Below are 14,990 nucleotides of genomic sequence, written 5' to 3'. Positions count from 1 at the left end.
CCCAGAGAACTAAAGTTCTATCTTGATTCTAATAGGAAAAATTCATTTTTAATAGGTGGGAGACTTACAACCTGAATTAATTCCTATGCAAATGACTGTGAAAGGCTGTCCAATCTTCCTACAGATGACAGGACCACAAACAGAGCAACCCATAATCAGGTATAGCACAAAATAATGTCAGAGAAGTCAAAGAATTAAATACTATTGGACTAGAGCCAACATACACACCTGCTCCCATATTTTTGTGATATAGTGATAAGGTCAGCAAAGCGACTGTCGAAGTACAGTATCTGCTTCTATAACACCAATACCTTTGTCTCTGCCAGCATAATTAGAAAAGAACCTGCATACAAGCCTTCTCAGGTTTACCAGCAATCACTCTTCTGGGCTTAGTCATAGAAGTTTGCCCAGTCCAGCCTCATCTGATTCTGTGGAGATGGGAACTGGTACACAGTGGCAGTTATCACCACCCACAGTTCATTTCTCCCTGTCCCTTTACCTGGAGCAGGAGAAATGCAGCCCCAAGGTAAACAGGGGCAGGGGAAGGTTTAAGCCCCCTCGTACAGCAAGTTGCATCCGCACATACGGGTGAGGGGTAAGGGTTGGTTTATGGGGGCCACGGAACTACACGCTCAGTCAGCTGCCATGCAGCAGGACTGTTTCTGTCTAACTTCAGAGGAATTAGCATTGTGTATCATACTGCAGCCAAGAGCGTTTGCAACGTCAGCTCTGCAATGGGGCATAGAAAATGGATTTGGCTATCCACCATAAAAAACCCCTTAATGCACCTGGAAATCTGTGCTGACGCAGGTCACCCCACTGCTGTGTAGCTATTTGCTGCTGCTGCCAGAGTGTTTCACAAAAGCTGACTTCACATGTTTACCCTGAAACGTCTGAGACAACTAAGAAAACTGGAAAAAAAGAGACTGATTAAACAAAGCAATGTTGTACCTCACAGTATAGGCCATGCTTTACCTGTCAGCCACTCTTAACAGGCCCCAGTGCAGCCAGATATGTTTCTACTTTTAAACAAATCTTTAATGATTTCAGACATTGGCTTTTCTTTTCTGCATGTACTGACAGCAAGGTTCCCCCCATTAGGTTTGGCAGTCATGTCTCTGGAGGGTCTCCTGTCTTCCGGAGGGTCCAGCTCAACAATCCCACTCCCTTTGGTAAGAATGACTTTTGTACAGCAGACATTGACACTTGCACTGCATTCCTTATGACAATAAAAATAGAAGAACCCATTAACATGTTAATTAATAGGCCTACTTGTTTCCTAATCAAGATGGTTTTGTAAAAATAGTGATAGTATATAAGAGTGTCTGCACTGTTTTCTAACTTAGCTAGTACAGAGCAATAATACATGTTGTCAGGATCACAGAATCACAGACTGGCAGGGGTTGGAAGGGCCCTCTGGAGCTCACCCCGTCCCACCCCTGCTGGAGCAGGCACCCCCAGAGCAGGGGCACAGGGCCGCGTCCAGGCGGGGGGTGAATGTCTCCAGGGAAGGGACCCCCACAGCCTCTCTGGGCAGCCTGTGCCCCTGCTCTGGCACCCGCACGGGAAAGGAGTTTTTCCTCATATTTAAGTGGAACCTCCTGTGTTCCAACTTGTGCCCGTTGCCCCTTGGCCTGTCATTGGGCACCACTGAAAAGAGTCCAGCCCCATCCTCCTGACACCCACCCTTTAGATATTTATAATCATCGATGAGATCCCCCCTCAGCCTTCTCTTCTCCAGGCTGAACAAACCCAGGTCTCTCAGCCTTTCCTCACAAGGGAGATGCTCCAGTCCCCTGATCATCTTTGTAGCTCTCTGCTGGATTTGCTTGAGCAGTTCCCTGTCCTTAAACTGAGGAGCCCAGAACTGGACACAGCACTGCAGATGTGGCCTCACTGGGGCAGAGCAGAGGGGGAGGAGAACCTCCCTCGCCCTGCTGGCCACGCTCCTTTCCATGCACCCCAGGACACCGCTGGCCCCCTTGGCCCCAAGGGCCCGGTGCTGGCTCAGGGTCACCTCGCTGCCCCCCAGCATCCCCAGGGCCTTTTCAGCAGAGCCGCTCTCCAGCAGGTCCCCCCCAGCCTGTGCTGGTGCGGGGGTTTGTTCCTCCCCAGGGGCAGGACCCTGCACTTTCTCTTGTTGAATTTCATGATGTTCCCCTTGGCCCAGCTCTCCGGCCTGCCCGGCTCTCGCTGGATGGCAGCACAGCCTTCTGACGTATCAGCCACTCCTCCCAGTTTGGTATTGTCAATGAACTTGCTGAGGAGACGCTCTGTCCCATCATCCAGGTCACTGATGAATATGTTGAACAGGACTGGACCCAGCACAGGCCCCTGAGGAACACCACTAGTGACAGGCCTCCATCCAGACTCTGCCCCATTGATCACGACCCTCTGAGTTCTGTTGTTGAGCCAGTTCTCAATGCACCTCACTGTCCTCTCATCCAACCCACACTTCCTTAGTTTGCCTGTGAGGATGCTATGGGAGACAGTGTCAAATGCCTTACTGAAGTAAAGAGAGACAATATCTACTGCTCTCCCTTCTTTGACCCAGCCAATCACTCCATCACAGAAGGCTATCGGGTTGGTCAAGCATGATCTTCCCTTGGTGAATCCATGTTGACTATTTCTGATAACCTTCTTGTCTTCTACATGCCTGGAGATGACCTCCAGGATGAACTGTTCCATCACCTTCCACGGACAGAGGTGAGGCTGACTGGCCTATAGTTTCCTAGGTTCTCCTTCTTGCCCTTTTTGAAGATTGGAGTGATGTTTGCTTTCCTCCAGTCCTCGGGCACCTCTCCCGTCCTCCACGACCTTTCAAAAATGATGGAGAGTGGCTCGGCAAGAACATCCACCAGCTCCCTTAGCACTTGTGGGTGCATCCCATTGGGGCGAATGGCTTTGTGAGGATCCAGTTTGCATAGGTGATCTCTGACCCAGTCCTTCTCAACCGATAGTAAGTCTTCCTTTCTCCCTGTTTGTCCTCTCTCCTCTGGGAGCTGAGATGCCTGAGGGCCAGCCTTAGCAGTAAAGACTGAAGCAAAGAAGGCACTCAGTAACTCCACCTTCTCTGCATCCTTTGTCACCAGGACGCCCACCTCGTTCAGCAGTGGGCCCGCTGTATCCCCAGTCTTTGTTTTACTGCTGATGTATTTAAAGAAGCCCTTCTTGTTATCCTTGACATGCATTGCCAGATTTAATTCCAATCAGGCCTTGGCCTTCCTTGTCGCATCTTTGCATACCCTGACAACATTCCTATATTCCTCCCAAGTGATCAGTCCCTTTTTCCACATACTGTGAACCTCCCTCTTCCATTTGAGTTTCTCTAGAAGCTCTTTGCTCATCCATGCAGGTCTCCTGGCTCCTCTGCCTGACTTCTTCCCCACAGGGATGCACTGACCTTGAGCTTGGAGGAAGTGGTATCTGAATACCGTCCAGCTCTCTTGGACCTCCTCTGCCTTCTAGAGCCTGAGCCCGTGGGATTCCTCCTAGCAGGTCTTTGAAGAGGCCAAATTTGGCCCTCTTGAAGTCCAAGGTTGTAACCTGTCTCATTGCCCTGCTTCTACCTCGCAGGATCCTAAACTCGACCATCTCACGGTCACTGCAGCCAAGGCTAACCCCAACTCTCACATCCTCAACCAGCCCTTCCTTGTTTGTTAGGATAAGGACAAGCAGCACATCTCACCTTGTTGACTCCTCCACCACTTGCATCAAAAAGTTGTCCTCGATGCTCTGCAGGAACCTTCTGGGTTGTGCATAGCTCGTCGTGTTGCTTTTCCAGCAAATATCAGGGTGGTTGAAGTCCCCCATGAGGACCAGGGCCTGCGATTGCGAGGCTACTTCCAGCCGTCTGTAGAAGGCTTCATCAACTGCCTCTTCCTGATGAGGGGCCGTGTAGAAAACACCCACAACAGTGTCAGCCATATTTGGCTGTCCCTTAATTTTTACCCACAAGCTCGCAACTTGTTCTTCTTCCACTCCAAGGCAGAGCTCGACGCAATCCAGTTGCTCCCTCACATAAAGAACAACTCCCCCACCTCGCCTTGCTGGCCTGTCTCCTGAAAAGCCTGTAGCCATCCACAACCACATTCTGGTCATGCGAGCTGTCCCAGCATGTCTCTGTGATTGCAATGAGATCGTGGCCCTGCCACCGCACACAGACCTCGAGTTCCTCCTGTTTATTCCCCCTGCTGTGTGTGTTGGTGTACAGGCATTTCAGAAAGGTGCTTGAGCACACAGGTTTCCCCAGAGGGGTGTACGAGGACCCACTACAGCCATGCACACTCTTGAGGTGGTTGATCTCCTGGTTGCCATCGCGTGAGGCCACTACGACACCTTTATCACTGCTCAGGTTGTCCTCTCTTATTCCCCCATTGTGTGTGATGGCATTAGCATTGCCAGTTTGTCCCCCTGCCCCCGGGGTCCTCAGTTTAAAGCCCTCTTCACCAAGTTGGCCAGCCTTCTGCCAAAGATTCCCTTGCCCCTTCCAGAGAGGTGGAGTCCATCCCTCCCTAGCAAGACATGGTTGTTGAAGAACGTCCTGTTGTCATAAAAGCCAAAGTCTTTTATGCCATAAAAGTCAGGTCTTGATATGCATAGTAGTATTTATCATTATGGCATTACTGCTGTGAATATTAGCTTGCTTTTTGTAAAAAAAAGTAAAGCAGGTAAGCTCCAGGGTAGGAGAATATATGTAATTGGCTCAATGTGTCATTACTATGAAAGTCCACATCCTATCCCGATTTGTTTGCATCTTGCCTCATTGAAATGATGGGAATCGAGGATTTTCCATCCTGTTTTTTGTAAATCTCTCACAGTGCTAACCCTGGTCAATCGGATACACTACCTGCTTCTTAGTGGCATCACCTGGCTCTTCTGTGTTTAGTCCTTGTATCTCTTGAGTGAGATTTTATGCTCTTCAGAGCAAAAGTCAATCACCTTTTCTTTTTCCCCTGAATGCCACCATACACATTTGCATCACAAACAAAATACTCATCATTTATTTTAATGTTAATAAAAGTGTAGTTTAGGACCTAGAGAGCAGACAAGCTATAATAAAGGCATAGCACACACAGTTGTAAATCATTTTAGTTTACAGCAAACTTGGAAAGCTTAAGATGTGCTTTAATACAAACCCAGTTGCTAGACACAAATTTGTTACTTGATCTTCTGCTTCTCTGGTACCAACTAAGCTATGAGTCTTCCCAATGACGAGAAATAATTCTCCTTTCTCCTTTTCAATTCAGATATCCGCCTGGACTGGGAAATTTACAACCAAGAGGAAGATGATAAAAAGCTGGTGGACCTGTTGATGTTCTTTGGAGACCCCTTTCCTCCTAAGGACATGGACGAAAATGAGACTGCATCAACTGGTAGCAACTCAGAGTCAGAGATCGTGTTAAAGTCAGATCAGACTGCCATTCCCTGCGGAAGCATTTATTCAGCTTCGCAAACCGCAGATGAGGTCAGCTGTTAGTCTGTTTTTTATACTGCTGCTGAGATACATGATGGGTTTCTTGGCATGAAAGGTTGAAAACAATAACACACAATACAACTTGTAACTAAGAGCTGGAAGTTAAAAGAAATGTCAGCTCCTCTCACGGTGGAGAAAGCAATACACGGGTAGCTGGCTATTGGTATCAGCAATCAGTTTCCAGGATGAGTTATAAACAAATTGCTGTTCAGCTTCTCCTTTTCTTAAAGTTGTTAAAGAAGCTGATCAGATTATGTTTTTTAAAATACTGTCATCGACAGACTAATGCCATTTTTACGTGAAAGTGTTAACCTAACTAAAGCTTCTCAATTTGGGTCTACTTTTCTCATGGGTGCTTTACGGTGCCAACGTGTGCAGTAGTCAGGGAGCAGAATCTAACCTGAGAAGTTCGAACTGCAGCTAATGTTTTGGAGGCTTTTACCCCAGTGCCAGGCTTAGATTGGTTACTCTGTTAGAATATGGTAACATCTATTGCACATCAAGCTTGATTACAAAAAGGCCATTTACTGTCTTGAAGGGCTGGGAGCAACAGGGAGAAGGTGTCATACAGGATACGTATGTTACTCCAGCAAAAACTTAACAGAAAAGATATTAAAATCACTTTATCTCTGTTTCAGCTCAGAAGGCATAGCTGTTTTGAATACAACTCTAAACTTTCTTGTGCAACAAGGGAAAGTTACTGCCCTAGAGGGCTGGTTTGTATAATGGGCCAGAGGGGTTATGGTCGAGCGATTCTCTTGGCAGAGCAGGACCCAAGGATGCACATGTTCCAAGGAGTTCAGGAGCAGTTTCAGGAGAGTAAACCTATGCATGAAAAAATTCATGTGCAGGACACATCCACATGTCCAGCTTTTGTGCCAGAAAGAAACTGGAGCTGGCCATCCTTACTGACTAGTGCAGCAGTTCCCTGTACGCTGCACTTGCATTCCTCCTTTGCAGCGTAACAGTTTTAACCATTCCCCACCCTTGTGTCCCTGCAGTCTTCAGACACCAAGAGCAAAGAGAAGGAAATTGTCATTCAAGAACCTACAACACAGAAAATCGTCTCTGTACTTATACGACCTCATGAAGGAGTTCCTGCAGACAACCCCTACTCCATTACTCCAAGACAGATAGTAAGCATTTACATTTTCTTTGTGCTTAGTTTTAGCACATTTTATGCAAGACAGAGAAGGAGGAGGAGGTAGCTTTGGTTTGGGGTGGAGACTACTAAACAGTGAAACAGTAGGCTGGGAGGCTTTGGGATCTTGAAGGTGACCATGAGAAGAGTTTGCAAAGTCAACAGACAAAAGAAAGTGTCCCACCTACATTTGAGCAGTTAACTGATGACTGGAATTAGGTGTTCAGTTGTACTAGGCTCTCTAGAATTGCATCTCTGGTCTTCTCACTTGGGTTGCCTCGGTGAGATGTGCGGCATTAGGCGGAAGGCATCCAGCCCGAAGCTTTGGAAGCATGTTGTTTAACCAGGATAGATTTGTTAAGTGGACATGGCAGAGCTAGAAAGCACACTGCTGGGAAAGGGGTGCTCTGTAGACAACTCATTTGGATAAAATGTTGTAACCCACAGTACTTCAGGTGTAACTGGTACAAATAGGGGCCACAGTGTCACAATCCCTTAGGAATAAGCTAATGCAAAGACAGCACTCGAAAGATTTAACTGTGAACGGCCAGGTTGCCCAGAACATCAGTGTGTCAATTTTGATTGTTAAATATTAGCAAGTTTTCTGCCAAAGGGTTTCAGTTACAAGTTAGAATGAGCTAAAGATTACATAAAAGAAATAATGACAGAAATGGCATCTGAAAGTAGTGAAGCCTACAATCAGTGCTGGGGTGACTGAGGCTGAGATAGCTCAAACAAGTGGAGAGAGCATCTATCGGGTGTAGCCAGCAGCAAGCTTGGCCCATGTGGAATGGAGTTGATGCCTATGGAGCCATTCAGGCATTCCTCTGCAGAAGCATCCTCTTTGTTTCCACTGCTGCTCCAGGGAGGTCCGTTAGCTCAGGTGTGCAGCACAGCTGGCCAGATCTAGCTTAAGTCCCTGTCTGAACAACTGAGCTCTCTGTGACCACAATGTACAGCCTCTGCAGTGTTGTAGGATGTGACAGAGCTTACCAGCTCTGCTCTGGTCCTGCTAGACCTCAGGCAGACCTTATGCTCCTCGCCGCTCTGAGCAGGGGAACGTAGTGCAAGGAGAGCTGAGCTAGTTTTTCTTCTACTGAAATGGGGGAATCTGTGTCTGCAGAGCGCTACCCTGAAAGCAGTAGACACCACATGGCCCCTGAGCTTACAAACTCACCTAGACATGAATTGGCTCTGCAGAGAGATGGCAAAGGTTTTCTGCAGCGACAGCAGGATTTAATCATATCCTGCGTAACGCACCTAAAGAAAGCAGTGTCTCTTAACCTGTAAATCCCAGAAAATCCACTATAGCTGGCTAGTGCATTTGATTGCATTCCCTGCTGTCAAGGAAAATAAATTAAAAAAAAAAAAAAAAGCCAAGAGTAAACTGAACTATAAAATACTCTTAATTCACACCTGTAACTCTACAAAAAAATGTTTCTTGTATCTGTGAGTGGTGTCAGTTGTGGGAGAATCATCTGAGTCAGCCATGGAGTAAGAGTTCATGTACTTAGGGAGTTAGGGAGTCGGTCTGAGACTGTGCTTAAACTCTATGGATGCTACAGAGTGGCTACACTGATATTTGCAGCTGAAATAAGTCAGTTTTGTTGTCACATGCTGTCATTTTAGTGCAAGCCTGAGCATAGCCCATCCCCAGGAGCTTTCATGCTGCTTGAGCAACTCAGTTTTAACAGCTGAGCGCTGAGGATGCTTGCGCAATCCCAGGCAGCTCCCTGCATTACTGAACAGTTGTCCCTGGACTGCAGGTGATTCCAGGAGGTGGCAGCATCTCCGTTTGCATCTCCTTCACCCCACGCGTCCTGCCAGAGGCTTCGCCTGAAGTGCAATGTGAAGGGTTTGTGCTGGGTTTCATGAACCTAGACGACAAGGTAAGCTGACAGTCTCAGCAAGGCTAGAGATGACTAGAAAATAATCGTTTCCCTTCTTGTAATTTTTGTACAGGCTGCTGTGTACCTGGCCAGTCTGTATAAACAGTCTTGTACATCCTTCCTTAACTGGGGTTGGTCATTTGTTGCATTTGCCTTTTAGCCTGGACATGTTCTAGGGTGGGAATATCACCATCGTCTTACTTTGTCTGGTGCAGCAGCCCCCAGACAATAGCCCAAGGTTTGAAATGCGATCACAACATCAGGTTTTGTTGATAACAGCGGTTAACAATGAGACTGAGACTCAGGACCGCTGAGTTCTGTTCCTGGCTCTGCATCTACCTTCCTGTGCGAATTCGGACACTATATCGCTCCTCTGGGAAACTTCCTCTTCAACAACCGCAAGTGCAGCTCACAGGCTAATGGGGGGCTTGGGTAGTGTTTTATGAATTGCTCTCCGATTCTCTGACATGAGTCATTGCAAAGGTGCAAGGCATAAAGAATGAGCGACAATAGAATATTCAATAAAAATGTCCCTAATGCTCCTGACTCCGGGAGGAACAAACATCTGTGTCTGTATAACCACGGCCATTCAGAGTTAAACTACCGCTTAGCTTTTGCTCTTCCTTGCATGTTGCCATCACGCCTTACAAACAGGCAATGCATTGTCAGGCAGAATCCTAGTCTGGCTAACAGCCTCTTGGGCTAAAAGTAGGGTTTCAGGTTTTAGTGCTATCATTTTATACAACATTTCTCTTTTCATTTTGCTGTCAGCTTGCAAGGACAGTGCCTAACAAAGTGCATCGCAGACATGGCTATGAAGCGCCACCGTTACGAATAGACTTGCAAGCTTTCCTAAGTCATGCTCTGTAAGTGCCATCACACACTCGCAGAGTGAATCAGCCTGGAGGGCAAGGCTCTGACCAGCTCTGGTTCTTTACACTCAGGTTAAAAGTAGACATGGATCACGACAGAGGAATGGTGTTTTATTCTGTGGCAAGTGATCTCATACCAGATCAGCCTCTGCTAGGAGTAAGTATTTCACACACCGATGTATTCAGCTGGTTTGTACTGCTGTGCTACTGCAAGAATTCAGAGCTGTGTGTTTTTTAAAACCCATCTTTATCCCCAGCAGCCTCGTGTTGCAGTTTTCTATATTGCACATAACAGGATCGGTACAACAAAAGGAGTACAAGTACTTATGAGACAGAAATAAGCAAAGCTGAGCTCAGACAATGCCTATTTTGTATATCTTTCTTTGTAGAGGGGTTTGTAGGTAGAAAAATAAGTACGTATTTTCAGGGCGTGAAGGTCTGATAGCAGACTGAGTCAGCAGGGTCAGTTTCTTCAAAAACTTTTAAACTTTATTACATTATTTGTATTTTGGTTTTTAACTCAAGAAATTTTGAAAAACACAAGTAGAAAATACTGGGTTGCTTTGGGGTAAAGTCCTTCAGATCCCTGGTGGTGCTGAATGACCAGACAGACTAGCACAAACCTCTCAAGGGAGTTAAAACTAACCGGTTTGGAATCATTTCTCCATCAGGTTTTGACAGATTCGGTAATGACTCAGAGTTTGAAACTCATCAATTGCACTAAGGTTCCTCTGTACTTCAGGCTCCGTCTGTCTACGCCCTTCAGCCTGTCCAGCACAGATCCCAAAAAAAGCACCAAAACATCCCACAGCAAGAAGGAGGAAAAAGGACAGCAACCACAACTTGTACTTTATCCGCAGCAAAACATGCTGGTAGGCTGAAAAATAACAACCCTGTGCCAGAAGAGAGAGTTTAGTAATTGGCGTGTTAGCGTGGTCCAGATGAACCACAAGAAAAACACAACCAGGACAGAAATCTCCTAATTTCAGGGGAAATAGTGGTATATTAGCAAACGTGAATTACTGCAATGATTGCAGGGACAAAATATTTTTCGGCAGTGGCCCTGATGTGCTTTTCTCATCCACTGTGACCTGTTGCACATGCCTGCAGAAAACCCAGTGGTTTTTGGAGCTCACCTAAATCAATAGCCATATATATGCTGGACAAATTAAAAGATTTCCAAAGACTGCAGTCCCTCAGTTCCTTAAATTAGAGGCAGTCAGTGCAAACACAGAAAAATTTGGTTCGGTTTTGGGTATACACGATGACACTAAAGGAAACAAAGTCCTGGAGTCAAGAATTAGCTAAGAATGAGCTAAGAGCTAATGAGCAAAGACTGAGTAACAATTGCATTTTTGAAGTGTCCTTCTCATTTTTCAGTGTTCATTTTGACACAGAGAAACACATGTCTTAATTCTGCGTGTGTGGGAAGGAAGAAGACTTATGGTTAAGGCAGCTTTGGGAATATGGTATTTGTAACCTCAGGAATTTAGAACCTTTGTCTTGCTAGAGACTGTTTCTCCCCTGTGATTCAGAGATTAGCTGTTCACCTTTACACTCCATCTCTGTGTACTGGATTAATAGGAAATAGCTGTGTTTTTTCTTTAATTATAATGCTTTGTTCCAGTGGGAATTTGGTTGCTGGCGTGACACCTTTGGGTTCCAGTGGGAAAATGTGTGCCTGGGCCTTTCAGCCGTGTTTACTTTGGATTTCCTGCACACAGTGTCTTCTTATGTGATGGTCATCTGAATTCCTCTTCCCACAGGTGAAAGTGTCATTCCACACAACTCTGGAGTTACTTACATATCAACATTTGCCAGATACCCAGCTGCTTCCTGGATTCCAAGTGCTCCAGTTTGAGAATGGAGAGAGAAAGCTGAAGTTTAATCAAAATCTGGTCATTGAACATAGTAACTGCACTACCCAGGTAAGATCCGAACGAGATCTCTGGGCCCTGAGAAAGGGCTATGTATTATCCACATCTCTGCCTCAGAATGAATGTGCCTTAGGATTTACTCAGCTTTGGAATACAGCCACCTCTAGGGTAAACTGTGTCATCCAGTGCAGAAGGAGGCATTTCTCTGTTGAGGCTGCAGGTGACTCTCAGACGGACAGAGCGGTTTTGGGTCAGCACCCTGGTGTTCATACCCCAGCGCTTTGCACGGCATGACGGCCTGGATGATGCAGCTCTATCGAAGGGCAGCACACCCAACCGCAGCGTGACTGTCAACGTCCTTCCGAGACATGGGGTCAGGCCTGTCTCGGCGAGCATGCCAGCGACTGAGTCACCAAACACTGCCTCCTGCAGTACCCGAGTGCTTCTTGGAAGTCTCCTGAGTCTAACTCATGCGGTGTGGTCACAGCCCACACACATTTAAAGACCCATCTCTTCCAGATAGAAAGCTATAACCCCCTGTCAAGTCTTCAGCAGTTCCACTACATTGCAGGCATTGTTTTTTTCATACCAGGTATTTCTGAGGACTGATCTGTGTAAGCTCCGAGCACCGTATCTAAGATAGTCAATTTAATAATAATCTTGGGCAATCGGCACAAATGGAATGACTCACAGTGGGCCATATACAGTCCTAAGGGACGAGGAGATGCTGTAATGTCTGCATCTCCACAGAAAACCCTAATAACGAATGAGAATGTTCACTGTGTTACTTCATTAAGACCACAGCGTCTGGTTTGAAAACCTATCCCAAAACAGTAAAACGAGCAACAACTTAATTCACGCGAAGCTGTAGAATGGGGAATTGACTCTATTACAGAATAACACAGAACAACTGCTCTTGACTCAGTGCTTGAGGCATGAATGATCCAGCTCTAGCAGGTATCATAAAAGCTCTACAAAAACAAGGTGTTTTTTTTCCCCTCCTTTCCCTTTCCTCTGTTTTGCAGCTGGTCCCAGTGACTGCATACCTGACTGTTCCAGTTCTGGAGCTCTCTTGCGACACGGTTGATTTCAAGACCTGCTTTGTTGCACAGACCAAGACCGAACATGTCTTCCTGTGTAACAGGAGCGGCTGTAGAAGTTACTGGACTGCTTTACTGGGTATCCTGGTTTTGCAATTGGATTTCCTTGTTATACAGTTTCACTAATTAGTGTTTTTATTTAGTAAGACTGCACGCGCTCACTTGATATACAGCCAATGTATGATGATGTTGGCTGTACACATATCAGGTCTGCTTCTGTTCTCACTTCTGTAGGCTTTTTCTTCTTTCTTTTTTCTTTTTTATTTTTTGACATCAGTGTATTTCTATAATTTCAGCAGTTCCTCCAGATTTAACCAAAAGATTGAATCACAACTCTCAGAAGCACTGGGCATGCTTTGCTCATTTGCAATACAATCCTAAGAGGCAACAAGCAGTAGCTACTCATGGGTTTGAGCTTGTGCCTAACGATGTTAACAACAGATGGGCTTCAAAGGAAAGAAGACCAGGACTTTATTATTTTGACGTGGAGGCCATCGATCATTCCCCTTGATTAGAGGATGGAAAGAGAAACTGGCCACATGCACAGAAAGCCTCTGACAGTGCAAGATGTGATCTATTTGTTGGCTAGCGAGGAGGCGCGTTGTTTTGAGCGCTACGTGCTGTACAAACTTACACAAAGGGTCTTGTATTGCTTTGTTTGATATTTGCTCCCTTCACTGCAGATGAACAGGAAAGGCATAACGACCTGGAAGTATTTTCTGTCTCCCCTACTAACGGCATTTTGGAGGCATGTGAAGGGGACCGACCCACCAAAGGCATTCTGCAGATCAGCTTTACTGCAAGGTGAGTTGACAGGACTGAAATCTTGCTCTTGTTCCCCGTCAAGCCCATCCCTATGGTGTGAGAGTCACTGAAAGCAGAGTGCAATTCTGCTCTGGTCGTGTGGTCTTGGGTTCTCAGGCTGCTCGTTTTGCTTCTAACACTTGCCAGTCCTGGGCTCCCAGCTGCTACATTTTCCATACAACCATGTCCCCTACACTGCTCCCATATATGGGATTTCTTTTGGAACTGGCACCCAGAATTTCCGACTTCAGCTTTACCCACTCGAAATCATGCCGGTCTAGCAGTTGGCCTGGCACACCGACTATGCGTCACTGGATGAAACCCCTTTCTTTAGGGCAACGTCTTCAACAAAGGGCAGATCTCAGGCCAGTAAAGGCTGATAAAATAGTTGAGTCCTTTATGCATCCAGCACTTTAATAGGACAGAGGGAGAAATGTGTCTGGAGTATCTCGGAATTCCAGTTAATCATCTGTTTGACATGCAGGAAAGCGCAATGTCTTTTGCAGTCAGTCTCATGGATCCTTCATTACTGTTTATGTGGCTTCTCTCTAAAGGTAGCTTTTTCAGGTCCTTTACATGCGTTCAGGGGACCTCCTGATACAGCAAATAGAGCAAAACGTTGTTCTAATGCAGTGATACAATTTGTTTTACCCTTGCTTAGCCTGGAGCTATTTCAGTGTCACAGTCATGTTGATGTTTGAGAAAGAAAAAAACACCCATGTGTTTTTGTTGCTTTTAGTCCAAACATTTTATACACAGCAAAGATAGTGTGAGCTGCAGGCAAATGACAGCACAGAGCAGGTGAAAATTACTTTCTTGGTCCTCTAAACATATAGTTCTGATTATGGAGATCTTACCATAACCTTTTGTGGAGGCTAGAGATTACTTGTGAATGGCAGAGGCAGTGACCCAACGCCTTGAATTGCTTTGCTGTCATTACAGAGATGCAACTCCTGTAAGAAAATTCAGCTTCCATAAGAAAATATCTTCTTGGAAGTAATCACATGGTGGCAGAAAGTTTAAGACAAGTATCACAGTGATTTCACTGACCACTGCTGACAAGGAAGTTTCAAGAAGCAGACTATAGGTGACATGAGTTATTGTCGTATCTCCCTGGAACACGCTGTGGGATCTCCATCGCTGGAGCTACTGGTGTCTCAGTGGGACCAAGCCTTGAGCAGCTGCTCTAAGCTGGCCCTGCTCTGAGCAGCGTGGTGGACCAGAGACCTCCCCAGGCTCCTGCCGGCCTGTTTTTCTGGAGTGCTTGTGAATATGCCTGAAGCGCTTTTGTCTGACAACAGAGACGCTAATCAGCATGTCTGAAAGTGCCTGGAAGTACCAGAAAGCAGAGCTGTCACTGTTTAGCAGCCAGCTCGTCTGTTCAGCTCCAGACAAAGAATTCCCAACACGGCAGAGCTCAGGACAGGCATGGCATTAGTGACTAATTATATGCAAGGTGTGAGGTGATTTTAATAATTCACCTCCCTAGATCAGTGTCTTCCTGCAGGGGAATTTTGTACGAGAAGGGTAAAAACAAAAGGTGTCTGGCAGAACAGGCTCTTGCCTCAGGGCTTTACAACAGCCATCTCTTAGATGCAGACAAGTCCTTCAGATGAGCAGTCTCAGGAGTGCGGGGCATCATCAGCCTCAGGCAAATTATGCTGCAAGGCTTCCACTCGGTGCAAAACTACACCTGCTCTAAGCTTTCTGATGTTCATTTATAGCCCGGGTTCTGCTAACAGAAACTTTTCCATTTCAAACTTTGCCTGTCACAGGCATGAGTTTTCACATCAAGGCAGCGCAGGCATTTGCTCCCAAACACTAGCCCCCA

General features: G+C 46.2%; 1 protein-coding gene across 1 annotated transcript in view; it reads left to right on the top strand.

The window, feature by feature from the left end:
- The window catches only part of DLEC1 (DLEC1 cilia and flagella associated protein), a 44,014-nt gene that overhangs the window by 27,855 nt on the left and 1,169 nt on the right, over positions 1–14,990 (top strand). The window contains exons 27-37 of the mRNA XM_064445123.1: positions 56–159; positions 1,102–1,172; positions 5,250–5,467; positions 6,478–6,612; positions 8,384–8,506; positions 9,278–9,372; positions 9,451–9,535; positions 10,050–10,250; positions 11,145–11,306; positions 12,281–12,434; positions 13,039–13,159. Coding sequence (XP_064301193.1) covers positions 56–159; positions 1,102–1,172; positions 5,250–5,467; positions 6,478–6,612; positions 8,384–8,506; positions 9,278–9,372; positions 9,451–9,535; positions 10,050–10,250; positions 11,145–11,306; positions 12,281–12,434; positions 13,039–13,159 — 1,469 coding nt within the window. The remainder of the gene's footprint in view (positions 1–55; positions 160–1,101; positions 1,173–5,249; positions 5,468–6,477; positions 6,613–8,383; positions 8,507–9,277; positions 9,373–9,450; positions 9,536–10,049; positions 10,251–11,144; positions 11,307–12,280; positions 12,435–13,038; positions 13,160–14,990) is intronic.

This window comes from Phalacrocorax carbo, chromosome 2 (genome assembly GCF_963921805.1).
Source record: "Phalacrocorax carbo chromosome 2, bPhaCar2.1, whole genome shotgun sequence".
In the NCBI taxonomy this organism is placed as follows: Eukaryota; Metazoa; Chordata; class Aves; order Suliformes; family Phalacrocoracidae; genus Phalacrocorax; species Phalacrocorax carbo.
The sequence above is the reverse complement of the archived record's forward strand: the minus strand, read 5'-3'. Positions and strand labels throughout refer to the sequence as shown.